The sequence below is a fragment of the Hoplias malabaricus genome, chromosome 6, assembly GCF_029633855.1.
Source record: "Hoplias malabaricus isolate fHopMal1 chromosome 6, fHopMal1.hap1, whole genome shotgun sequence".
NCBI classification, from domain to species: Eukaryota; Metazoa; Chordata; class Actinopteri; order Characiformes; family Erythrinidae; genus Hoplias; species Hoplias malabaricus.
The window spans coordinates 24,173,445-24,186,621 of NC_089805.1; the positions used below are offsets into that span (position 1 = coordinate 24,173,445).

The 13,177-nt window shown below is 36.9% G+C and overlaps 2 protein-coding genes across 2 annotated transcripts; both read left to right on the forward strand.

Annotated features, from left to right (window-relative positions):
* The first annotated feature begins 1,230 nt into the window (after positions 1–1,230).
* On the forward strand, positions 1,231–1,883 carry LOC136699238 (hemoglobin embryonic subunit alpha-like). The gene is made up of 3 exons (XM_066673789.1): positions 1,231–1,338; positions 1,457–1,664; positions 1,755–1,883. Exons 1-3 carry the CDS (start codon positions 1,244–1,246, stop codon positions 1,881–1,883), a joined length of 432 nt encoding a protein of 143 aa, XP_066529886.1. The 5' UTR covers positions 1,231–1,243.
* Positions 1,884–10,349: 8,466 nt separating this feature from the next.
* LOC136699164 (hemoglobin subunit beta-like) lies at positions 10,350–11,132 on the forward strand. The gene is made up of 3 exons (XM_066673645.1): positions 10,350–10,502; positions 10,585–10,807; positions 10,918–11,132. The coding sequence occupies exons 1-3, from the start codon at positions 10,411–10,413 to the stop codon at positions 11,044–11,046; spliced, it is 444 nt and encodes a 147-aa protein (XP_066529742.1). The 5' UTR covers positions 10,350–10,410; the 3' UTR covers positions 11,047–11,132.
* Positions 11,133–13,177: the final 2,045 nt, after the last annotated feature.

Below are 13,177 nucleotides of genomic sequence, written 5' to 3' on the forward strand. Positions count from 1 at the left end.
ATCTTGTTTTATTAAGAAAATGTATATTGTTCATTCATTCATTCATTCATTCATTCATCTGTGACCATTTATCTTGTTCAGGGTTGCTCTGGGAAAGGGTGAGTAGCTTTAATAATAGTGTCACAAAAAGTACAATATCAGCTTTTATTATGATTACCATTAAAAAGTGCTAATATCTTTCAGATTAAAATGAATAAACCTCCTCTAGTTCTTTAGTTGCAAAGTGCCTAAAATCATCATTGGTCAGGTTCCACCACAATCTTGAATAAAGGTTATTCAGGGATATGGTCGCTGATGGGGTCTGTGTGGAGGCTGGTGTGTTTTCCGTGTCACCATGGGTTTCCTCTGGTTTCCTCCCACAGTCCAAAAACACACGTTTGGTAGGTGAACTGGCTACGCAAAATGTCCATATGTGTGAGTGAATCAATGGGGGACGGTGTGATGTGATTGTAGGTAGACTCTCCAACACTGAACTAGAGAAGCAGTTACAGACAATGAATGAATGAATGATTTAACAAAGTATTTCTTTTGAAAAAGTATTTGAAAATTCCACCGCTGAATTAAGTTCATATTCAGTGTATTTCATGTAAATTCAGAATTTTAAATCTGAGAAAAAATGATCTAATTTGAAAAATTCACATTAAAACCTAATGCCACCAAAGCCATCGCATGTCCATTCACGTCCAAAGTAAACCACTCTTACAAATGATTCCACAATATTTAAGAATGACTTCCCTGATTAGACTCTAGGAAGAAAATCACACTTTCCTTAATGCACAGAGTAGTCAGTAAAAACACAAAACGGAAATTAATGAATGAACTAAAGTGAAAAAGGTGAACTATGTAAAGGAGAAAGAAAATTATAAGAAGGTGATATAAAAATGTGACTGCAATCATTTAAAGACCTTAAATGCAAAAGGACAGTTAAAAGCGTGAAACATACGGTAGTTTTTAGCCTGTGAACTGAACACATTTAAATACAGAAGGTAGTTTAATTCAAATTTACTGCATTTCAGAACAAAATATAGATCAAAACATGAAACGAAAATGTAACTGTCTCAAGGCTTAAATGTAGCTTATCTTTGGCAGGCAGCCACGGTGTAATCTTTCATCTCTGGCACGCCTCCAAACTTAGCACGTTTTTAGAGGAGGGTCCGGGGTGTGCCGACGTTGGGTCGTGGTATAAAAGGACGATTCATTTTGCTGTCACCTCACAGAAGTCTTCTTCCAAATCACTCTAACCATGAGCCTCACTGCAAAGGACAAGGAAACCGTCAAGGCCTTCTGGGCCACGATCGCCCCCAAATCCGACCAGATCGGTGCCGATGCTTTTGGGAGGTAGGCTGTTAGATTCCTTCATCTCTTCTCTCTGTTCCTCTCTTCTCTCTGTTCTCTGTCCTCAGCGCTAAGAGTTAACTCTGTGTGTGTGTGTGTGTGTGTGTGTGTGTCATCACAGGATGCTGACCGTCTACCCTCAGACCAAGACCTACTTCTCCCACTGGAAGGACTTGAGCCCTGGCTCTGCCCCCGTGAAGAAGCACGGAAAGACTGTCATGACCGGCGTGGGTGAGGCCATCAGCAAAATCGATGACCTGACCAACGGACTGCTCACCCTCAGCGAGCTGCACGCTTTCCAGCTGCGTATTGACCCAGCCAACTTCAAGGTAAGACGCGTTCCCCCTAATGCCCCATCCTCCTCTGGCTACAGGGTTTAAATCATGCACATGTTGAACCATGCTCTTGGTTTCTTTTAGATCCTGTCCCACAACCTGCTTGTGGTTCTGGCCATCCACTTCCCCAACGAATTCACCCCGGAGGTGCATGTGTCTGTGGACAAGTTCCTCGCTGCTGTGGCCCTGGCTCTCTCTGAGAAGTACCGATAAACAGTCAGCTCTCATCAGGAGGACGCAAACACGCACAAGCTGTATTATTAATATCTAATAAATACTTTTGAATATCTTAAGAAATGTTGTTCGACTGTTATTTGCCATCAGTGTTTCTGGTGTGTGTCTGTATGGGGGTTAATGTGCTTTGCATGCATATTAAAATGGCTAAAATTAATGAAAAACCTGACAAATGAAAAACACAACGCAGATAAAACAATAAAACAAACAAACAAAAAACATAATCAAAAATGATAGATTTTTAGAGCCGAATTAAACAACACAATATTAAAATAAGCCCGTGCAAAATACTAATCAAACTGGTTTTAGAGGCAGCGCTTTCGACGATGGACCAACCAAAACGTATAAGGATGAACGTAAAACCACTGGACGTATTTACAAATACCGGTAAATAACAAATACACAGGTAAAACTCCCCTAGACCCTGCTTTTACAGCCAGAAATATTTTTGGAAGAAATGTGCAATGTGATTCTATTTTTGTTCCTGTAGACTTGCTGTTCTATTTCATAATTTGTTGGCAGTGCTGCCGATATCTCATAATTTTTATTTTGCCTGAATGGAGGATAAACAAAGGAAGCTGCTGAATGTAAAAATTCTCTGAAGCAGATTCTGAGGAAGCATTGCTGCGTCTTCAGCGGCAACAGTCGTAACTCCAGTGTGCGGGAAAGTATCTTATAATCTGCCGCTAAATTCAACACTTGGAATAATTCCAAACCCTGCGTCTAAACCAATCTCTAACACTAATCACAAACATGAGTTATATGCTCAGATTTAACAGCGGCAAAAAGTGAATGTTACGTCCCAACAAAACTTTTGGATATCAGAGAGCTGTAAACAATTACAGAATGCACTGATGGGGTTTACACTCTACAGCCAAAGCTCTGTTTATTCGTATTTTATGTTTAATAGTTGTAAATGTACCAAAAATAAACTTCTACATTTGAGGACTCCTGTATGTTTAAGTCTAAATTAACAGAAAATAACCAAATTATTGCTTTAGAGCAAAATCACACGTAAGGTTTTATCTTAAGTAAACAGTAAACACATCAGTTACACATACACTGATCCAAGGCAAAAGTGAATCTCACGGGAAATAACGAGGAAAACGAATTTATTAGCAGTAAATTACTTACAGTTTAATTGAAGTAAATGAATCAAGAACTTTTCCCTAAATGTATATGCCACGGTTATTGGCAAAATATTATTTCATTTTGTTGTTCAAGTGTTTATTCTCATTAAAGTTTGACGTTGGTGTCTTATTTTGGAATGATGTTCCAAATGATGATCTGTGAGACTGAAAGCTCTTTCACTTTCGATGAACGCTAATTTTTCCCTTCCGTTAATAAATTGTTGCTTATATTCGTCATTTACTGGTTTTGCAAATTTAATGATGGCAACAGCAAAACATTTCGTGTAACCGCTTCATACTGTTCATGGCTGCGGTGGGTCTGGATCATATGTAGAGTCACTAGGCTCAAGGCATGTGTACACTCTCCAGGGCCTCACAACAATATTACAGCCAACCCTGCATTTTACATTCTACAACTTCCTTTAACCACCCCTTAAAAAACTAAAAAAAAAGCCATACATTATGATATACTATGTCAAAATGAGATTCAAAGTCATAATTATGAGACAGTAAGCCATAATACAGATAGTAAGTCATGATTATGAATTTTTATATTTAATAGTTTTTAATCACAATTCAGAGGAGATTGCCTGACAAATGGATTATGAACATAGAAGAATGTTTTAAATGTGGTTTTACCAATGATGAAATCCGAGGTTTGCTAACCGGCTTGCATGAGATTGTTTTAAGCATGAGACTCTGAGGTTATTTTATTTCTTTTGCATTCAATTTCTTTTGCACCCTGCTGAATGTTCATACATGATTTGAATACAATATATTTCTTGAGTAATGTATTTCCTTTCACTTCGTATTTATACATTAAGTAATGTAAAAGGTTAATATCTCAGCCCTTCCCACTTCATAAAAAAAGAAAATAAAAAGTTAACAGTCCTGTATGAGAAATACAGAAAAGTCCAGACAATGTCCTCTGCTTCTTTTAGTTCTAATACATTTTTGTAAATGTACAGAGACTTAGAAATACAGGGGCCGCTGAAATATCGGTAATCAGTCTCTCCTCCATTTTCTCAGACTGAGTTTAGCATGGGGCTTGTCTGAATGCAGCCTGTTCCTCGCAACTGGGATTGGCCACTGCCAATGGAATACATCGCCAGTGACTTTTCATCTCATAATTATGACTAACTATTTCGTGACCTACTATTTCTAGTATCTCATAATTTAATTACTATCTCATAATGACAACTTAGCAACTCTAAATTTTGACTGACTATACCTTAACATAACTATGGCCTATACTCTATCATTATTATGACTTACTATCTCATAATTATGACTTTACAAATGTTCCAGTATGTCATAGAGTCCATGATTCCATGTAATGAGTGTCAGAGGATCTTTGGACATGAAACAACCTAATAATTTTGCAGACCTTCCAATTAATTGTGGACATCACATTCTTTTAGGTTTTCTCTGACCAGTTCAAATCAAAGCCCCATAGATTTTTATAAATTTTAGGTGCTTATATGTGGTTAGACAACAGGCTAGGTTTTTCCTGGCATACGTTCCAAATTATCAGTTGTCATAAGTGGTGTCTGATGAGAGACTTAGCCCCTTAGCCCTACCTGCCCCAGCCATCTGATTTGCTTAAGGTTAAGGCATCACAATTCTAAATGGGGAAAAAAGTTTAAAGCTATATATCCTTTGACAATTTTCAAGGGCACACTTTAAATGAAGGGCTATAAATGCATTGTGAATCATCGGCAAGATAAAAGCCATTATAAATAATGGGAATATTAACTCAAAAATGTAGCATATTACACTTTAAACGCATGCAGATGGTATTCTGTTACAGTTCAATAACTACAAATTAAAGCTTTTTCTTTTCTGAAAGTATGGGTCAACCTCAGGGGCTGTGAGATCCAGCGTGGTACCATGATAAGATGCCACCTTTGCAACAAGTCCAGTTGTGAAATATCCTCACTACTAAATATTTCAGTCAGCTGTCAGTGGTATTATAACAAAATGGGGATTATAACAAAGTGGTTTGGATTGACAGCATCTCAGCCACAAAAGTAGACAAGACTAGGCCACGTAAAATGACAGAGCAATGTCAGCAGATGTTAAAGAACATAGTGCACAGACGTTGCCAACTTTCTGCACGGAATATGTTTCCATGGCGAAACACCTGCATCCAAGCCTTTCATTGCCAAGTGCAATGCAAAATGTCGGATGCAGTGGTATAAAGCACGCTGCCCCTAGAGAAGTGGAGACGTGTTCTCTGTTCTCCATGCAATCTGTTGGACAAGTCTGGGTTTGCCGTTTGCCAGGAGAACAATACTTGTCTGACAGCATTGTGCCAAGTGTAAACTTTGGTATAGGAGATTATGGTCTGGGGTTGTTTTTCAGGAGCTGGGTTCAGCCCCTTAATTCCAGTGAAAGGGAATGCTTTGAGGTTTTGGAATATTTCATGCCCTTAACTTTCTGTGAACAGTTTAGGGGTAGCTCATTCCTGTTCCAACATGACTGTGCACCAGTGCACAAAGCAAGGTCCATAAAGACATGGATGAGTGAGTTTGGTGTGGAAGAAATTGACTGACCTGCACAGAGTCCTGACCTGATGTTACTGTAACATCAAGAGTGCATTCAGGGCAGTTCCATACCCGCACCTGGGGAATTTAGACCACCTCTCTTTCATGTTAAGACCAGTATACAGACCCCTGCTTACCAGAAACCAACCATACATGAAGCAGATAAGATGCTGGCCAGAGGGAGCAGTTTCAGCTTTACAGGACTGTATTGAATGCACAGACTGGATTATGTTTAGAGAAGCTGCCACTGTCAACCAACACATCATACTTATAGAGTATGCTAAGTCAGTAATCGGATACATATCCAAGTGTGTGGAAGATGTGACAGTCACCAAAAACATCACCACACGGGCTAATCAGAAACCCTGGTTCAACACTGAGGTGAATGCTCTACTGAGAGCATGAGACACTGCTTTTAAGTCTGGAGACAAAGATGCACTCAGATCTGCAAGAGCCAAACTGAATAAGGGTGTGGGATCTGCTAAACGTGCCTATGGACAGAAAATCCAAAGCCACTTCACTAACTCCAAAGACCCCAGACGGCTGTGGCAAGACATCCAGTCCATCACAGACTATAAGCCATTCACTTCACTCAGCAATGCCAACATCGACAAACTCAACAAATACTTCAGCAGGTTTGATGAAACTAACACCACACCAATAACAAAGGCCACTTTGGATCTGGATGATGAAGTGCTTAGATTAGACCAAGCCAAAGTACGGACAGCCCTACACAGGGTCAACCCAAAAAAGCTGCTGGTCCTGATAACATATCAGGTTTGGTTCTTAGGGAATGCGCTGACAAACTGGCGCACGTGGTTACTGACATCTACAACACCTCCCTGAGTTAAGCCACTGTTCCCAAGTGTTTCAAGTCCACCACCATTGTGCCATTGACAAAAAACTCACCTGTATCATCACTTAATGACTACCGTCTGATTGCACTCACCCCCATCATAATGAAATGCTTCGAAAGGCTGGTCAAAGATCACATTACAGCAAATCTCCCTGCTACATTCGACCCACTCCAATTTGCATATCGCCCAAACCGATCAACAGATGATGCCATATCAGTAGCACTTCGCTTGAGCTTGACTCATTTATATTTTGTACAGCACAACTTATATTCATTTATATACCTGATGTGCAATATTCATGTACAATATTTTTCTGCTTCATATGTATATTACATTCTATGCGTATACCTATTTATTTATACACACTGCCATTCCTTGCTGCTATTATTTAATTTCATAGATATGGTGCCTTATTCTGTGTAGTTGTAATGTTTTTAGTTGTTTGTGAGTATTTCTATTTAAATTACATATTGTCTTATTTTGCATAGCACATTGGAGTTTAGAGAACCAGAATCTTGTTAAGCTGTGCACTGCTGTGTTTTTTCTAAATGACAATAAAGTTCACTTTGACTTGACTTTTGACTTGACTTGACCTCAACCCAATAAAACACCTTTGTGATGAATTAAAACGGAGACTGCGACACAGGCCTTTTCATCCAAAATCAGTATCTGAACTCACAAATACGTTTCTGGAAGAATGGTCAAATATTCCCATAAACACATTCCTAAACCTTGTGGAAAGCCTTCGTAGAGGAGCTGAAGCTGTTATTGCTGAAAAGTGTGGACTGACATCATATTGAACACTATGGATGAAGAATGGGATGTCACTGAAGTTCATATGCTTGCAAAGGCAGTCAAGGGAATACTTTAGGCAATAAAAAAAATTGCTGCAGGTATTAATTCATTTTTTAGTGAACTATGTAAGTGACCCTGTGTTACTTTGCTCAAGGACAGGCAACACCTCTACGTGAAAAATGAGTCTTGTGATAAATCTAGTGTTGGAGGTTGTTCTAGTTTTCTTATGGTTAAAAAGAAATTCAGTATGAGGACATTTGAAACTGATTCAAACTTATTGGATTACAGAGTGAAAAAAGACTCAAAAACAAATGTATTTTAAAATAATTTTTGTTTATTGATTGGAAATATATTTTGTTTGTTTTCTTTATTTGGTGTATGATATTTTAACTAAGCATTTTTTAATATATTCATCATTTTTGTCATTTTTTTGTATTTTATTTGAATGTTTTGAATGTATTAAACAGTATGTAACACTTCAGTCTACATATCTGATTAAAAATATGTTAGTTCATGTAATGTATACCTTGAATTAAGTTTAGCAAACTATGTTCTGAAAAGTTCCTCTCTATTTCAAATGCCTAATGCTGAATAAAATAAGTTCAATTTGACCTGCAAACTTAAACTGAGCACCTAGGGTCCAGTCATTAAGTACAATCGACATAGATTTAACACATTATAAAGCTCTTTCATGTTCAGTTAATTAAGTCATTTTAATTAACCTGTTGTCAGTTAATTCAAGCTGATGTTAAGATAATTCAATATGACGGTATGTGTACAATTTGATCCAGATTAGTAGGTTTGCTTATATCATATTGTTACCATTACTTGTAAATATTCTTTGCATTGAAATCAAGGAATAGCTGGTATAACTAAATAAATATTTCACGTTGTTTTTCTTTTTTTTCTTTTTGACAACGGAATTCTTATGTACATGTGTAGTTAGCATGGAATATTTTAAGTGCACGATTATAAATGAACATTATCTAAAGCTAATATTTCTCATTCTGAGATAATCTTAATTGATTAAAAAAAACTACAGCAACCATAAACAGGAAGCTTCAGAAAAATAATCAATGAAAGAAACAACTCTCATTTCACATTACGAATTTTTGCTAGTAATAATATAGATCTACAAAGCTATAAAGGCATTCAGACTGGTCATGAAAACTCTTGCCATATAAAGAAAACTACACAAAGTATACATGTATTAGTTTTAATGCATATCATTATTTTTGGACGCTATTTTAAACTTGTCTGTTTCTTGAAACAATAAAAGTTATCTGCAGTAAGAAAGACTATGTCAACAGATAAAATTATCTGTGGTTTATGAAGACCTCAAGGAGCCTGTGTACATCTGAGATAGCGCTTCCCTGTACTATCACAGTGAACCAAGTGAGAATTCTAAAGGAGTGTTTCCTCTTTGAAATATATGTTTTATCATTTTTGTTTGTGAAATTAAATCAATATGTTGATGAATCTGTTTGATGTCATACAACGTCTGAAAAAAATAAATTAACAAAACCTATAATTCTGGCAAATTAGTGGTGATTTGGACACCTTTAGGTCAATCATTATCCCTTGCCTTATGCTGAAGCTTTTCAGACTGTTTGGTCTTGTGTAGCTTCTGCATGTTTTTAATTTAAATTCTATAACTGCAGATTACAATAACAATGATGTACCTTTTATTCCTCACTTATTGTTCAGCACAAGCGTGTCAGTAAGAATTGTTTTCAATAATAAATATTCACAGACTTTCATGTCTACCCTGGGGGAATAGTACACCGAGGTATACTTCATTTAAGTATACTTAGTATACTGGACTATACATCATTTTGCATGTGCTATTTTCGATTTTCAAAAGTACACACTTAGTATGCTATTTATACAATGTCAGTTAGGGAACATAATTGTGCCTTAATCTGTTATCATTATACATTTTTATATTTTGTTGATTTCTTCATTTAATCTCCTGGACTTACATTATATTATTTTATTTTACACAGATCTATAATGAAAGTTTCCATTTGGAGAAGAGAATGTAATGTACCTTTAAGGACATATCCACTGTTGTACCTTTAAAATGTACCTTTACACTGTGTGTACCTTAAGTGACCAATAATGTACCTCTGCCACACCTTATCCTTCTGAGAACTTTAATGCTATTAAAATATAAAAACAAATAATTTTAATAACTGTACTCTATTGAGGCACTAACTCTGAATTTTTAAAAAATACACCTTATTTCAACTTGGAGAACACACAAGATTCCAACTATTGGAAATTATATTTATTTTCTATAACTTAGTCAAATTTTTAGATCATACACTCTATATGCTCTAAAGGTATTCATATATTTTAGTACAATAAATAGAGCATATAGCATATACTAAATATACTTAAAGTATACTCTGTGTAATTTTTATGAGTTTGTGTCGGCAACAAATATATATAATTGTATTTGAATACTCTTTTGTGTCAATAGTAAATAAAATGGTTCTCTATAGAACCCTGAAAACTCAATGAGCTCTTTGCAAATTATTCTACATAGCACCAGCATACCAACACAGTTCTTCTGTAGTTATGATGTGAGAAACAAAAATAACCTTTTTTTGGTGCAAAACCCTTCTCTAAATTCTCCTAAATACAACCATCTACAGCCCATTCTCCGTCAATCTGAATAAACATGCAAAGGGTTCTTCGGGTGCTCAGAGTGCTTTTAAATTTACTAAAGTACTTTGGAAAACGATCATTTTTATGTGTGTAGTTAATGACAATTTACTAAAATGCATCATACTTTAAATATTCAAACATACTATCAAGTAATGCATGAATAAATTAATGAAGGACATTTCTGAATACCCAAAGAGCAGTTTAAATTTTAGTACGATTTAGTGTGTTTATATTAAATACACTAAATTACTATTGGGTACTATACAAAGTAATTATTAAAGTATATTTTAAATATTAAAGTAAAAATATACGTCGATACAAATAAAAGCTCTACATATCAAATGACAGTTGTTCACCACATCGTGACAGAACACACCCCATGTAACTGCCGACCAATCAGCTGGGTTTGGGTGGGGTGGACTTTCAGATATATAAGCCCCTGACAGAGTCCCTTACATTACACAGCTTTTCCACGTCAAGAAACGTAGAAAACAAATACATCAACATGGTTGTCTGGACAGATTTCGAGCGTGCTACCATCCAGGACATCTTCTCCAAAATCGATTACGCCAACGTGGGACTGAACGCCTTGACGAGGTAAGCGATTTGAAGTTTAGTTCACGCTTTTGTAAACGCTTCGTGGTTTATTCTGCTGATCTATGCTTTCTTTAACCCTCAGATGTCTTGTGGTGTACCCCTGGACTCAGAGGTACTTCGCCAAGTTTGGAAACTTGTACAACGCCGCCGCAATCATGGGAAACCCCATGGTCGCTGCTCACGGCTTAGTTGTATTCAGTGGTCTGGACAAAGCTGTGAAGAACATGGACAACATCAAGGCTGCCTTCGCTGAACTGAGTGTGCTGCACTCCGAGAAACTGCATGTGGATCCCGACAACTTCAGGGTAAGTCCAGTGTGAAATCTCTTTCTGTTTTGTGAAGTCCTCGTCTGTTAAAGGCACCGATGTTGAAGAATATTGTCTAATGTTTGTTCCTTATTCTCTTCTCCCCGCAGCTGTTGGCTGACTGCATTACCATCGTCGTTGCCGCTCAAATGGGAGCTGCTTTCACACCTGAGGTGCAGGCAGCTTTCCAGAAGTTCCTGGCCGTGGTAGCCGCTGCCCTCAGAAAGCAGTACCACTAGACGCTGAATGGACTTGACTGCTCGACAGGACCATGAGAAACTACCAATTGTATAATCGAAACTGTATTTGTCAGTTAAAATAAATAAACTTGATCTTTATTATTAACACGTGTTTCGTGCAGTGTGTGTAATCAGATGACAATTTCAAAAGTGGCACACGATCCAAGAAAAATACAAAAATACTAGACATGCTTCTTATGTTAATTTAGTATGCGGTGTGTTACGTAAAGTCTGTAATTACAAAGGCGTACAGTTCTATACATGCTTAAACAATCACATGGGACATGTCTCTTAAAAAGGTCGAGCTGTCTTAACTGAGTTAACTAATTTAAGCAAGCGCAGGTCATTAATGATCATCCTTAACGTACAATAAACTAAGAATAATAAATGCATGATAAAATAAATCCTAATTTTACATCTAGTTTACACAGTTCCACGCTATACGTTTCATTTCTAAACTATTGCACAGATTTATTTCAGCGTTCATTTAGGTTTTCAGTTTCCAAGCCAGCTGTCTCTTTATATAATAAATAGACGCTCCAAGCCCAGTATTAATACACATCTACAATAAAATCTTGCATAGTGATAATGCTTTGAGAGGTTTTATATTGAATCATTTTGTATTTTTATTTATTTGAAGTTAATAAAATATCATTTATATTAATAAATAATAAGCCTTCCGTAATTGAAATACTCATACGAAATGTTTGCGCTAGCAAAATCAGTCAAATGATACCCGAATGTTATGAAAATATCCTTGTTTCCGAGACGGAGAATTTTCTTGTTTTTACTTCCTTGAATTTGCCAGATTCCTTTCCAAATCAGAAATTGGATAAAGGGACTTTCCTGCTTTCTAATTTCAAAATGAAACATTTTTGAAAAGGAAGACAGATCCATCTGGTTTTCTGTACTTTTGGGGGTAATAAAACACACTCCAAATGATCAGAGTGTAGTAGCCCCAGTTGAATCACAGTCAACTCGAAAATTGATGACAGCCTACCAACGTGTGTTTTTGGACCTTGGGAGGAAACCCGGGCAAACACAGGGAGAATACACCAAATTGCTCAGAAACAGTCTCCCAGAACCCCCAGGACCCGTGACAGAGACACTTACCTGTTGCGCCACCGCCTACTCGCAAATATAAAATGATAAAATGACCTAGGTAAATAAGTATACACTGTAAAAAGTGGGATTGGGTAAATTAATATTTAGTTAAAAACTAATAGTAACTTGCACTTAATAAAAAGACTTCATGTAGTTTGAAATAAAATTGAGCTAAATTCAACAAATTTGAACAAAGTATTAATTGCAATTTACACAGTTTTGGCTGAATAAAATTAGCTGGGATATGTTGAATAGAATTTATTCATATTTTATGAGTAACACCAAAGATCCAGAAAATGCAATAGATTTTACTCACTGGGAGGTCTTTAATTTTAATCATCATACACTTCCGCCCAATGCATTTTGAAACTCGTGGACACCAGCGTTACTGGGTTCTGAACGTCCTCGGACTTCCCAAAGTGAACAGCTTTTAAATTATTAACAGCAAAAGAACAATTTTTATCTAAATTTGTGTATTTTGTTTGAGGCGCTCTTAAATGTGGGGACACGCAGTTCTAAGCTCTGCATTTTTTAAGGTGGATCGGTGTGTTTGAGGAAAAACAGTTGTTTGTATGTGGATGAAGTTTAACTTGTCTGTAAGTTTTTAATTCACTGATTGAATTCCCAGAGACACTCATGTGTAACTCGAGGTGTTTAGTTTGTAGCACTGTCGCTAATGCAGTTAGCTGTCTCCGAAGTTTTGAGACATTTCCACCTTAAGAGATCCGAAACCGCAAAACCATGGAGCAGGAATAGAGTAATCCTCATTTCTGTTCGTTGTTTTCAACGTTTGGAGTTCTTTTCTCTGTCTAAAACAACACCAGACGCCTCTGCTATGAGCAGGGAGAGAGAGACCTAGCAGGTAACTGAGGCGGTTTATTTACAGAAGCTGATGTTTTGCTTTCTGTAGTTTGCAGGTCGTTCATGTGTCTGTTGACGGTATATTGAAGCCATGAGAGGACGCTCAGTCTCTGTCAGAGTACACTTTCAAACGGTCATTGCAGCACTAGCTCACTCTCACTTCACA

Bases quoted from the DNA above. Each gene is read 5' to 3' on its own strand.
- LOC136699238 (XM_066673789.1), top strand. From the start codon at position 1,244: ATGAGCCTCACTGCAAAGGACAAGGAAACCGTCAAGGCCTTCTGGGCC. The intron at 1,339-1,456 runs GTAGGCTGTTAG...GTGTCATCACAG, and splicing joins GGTGCCGATGCTTTTGGGAG to GATGCTGACCGTCTACCCTC. The intron at 1,665-1,754 runs GTAAGACGCGTT...GGTTTCTTTTAG, and splicing joins TTGACCCAGCCAACTTCAAG to ATCCTGTCCCACAACCTGCT.
- LOC136699164 (XM_066673645.1), top strand. From the start codon at position 10,411: ATGGTTGTCTGGACAGATTTCGAGCGTGCTACCATCCAGGACATCTTC. The intron at 10,503-10,584 runs GTAAGCGATTTG...TTTAACCCTCAG, and splicing joins GGACTGAACGCCTTGACGAG to ATGTCTTGTGGTGTACCCCT. The intron at 10,808-10,917 runs GTAAGTCCAGTG...TTCTCCCCGCAG, and splicing joins TGGATCCCGACAACTTCAGG to CTGTTGGCTGACTGCATTAC.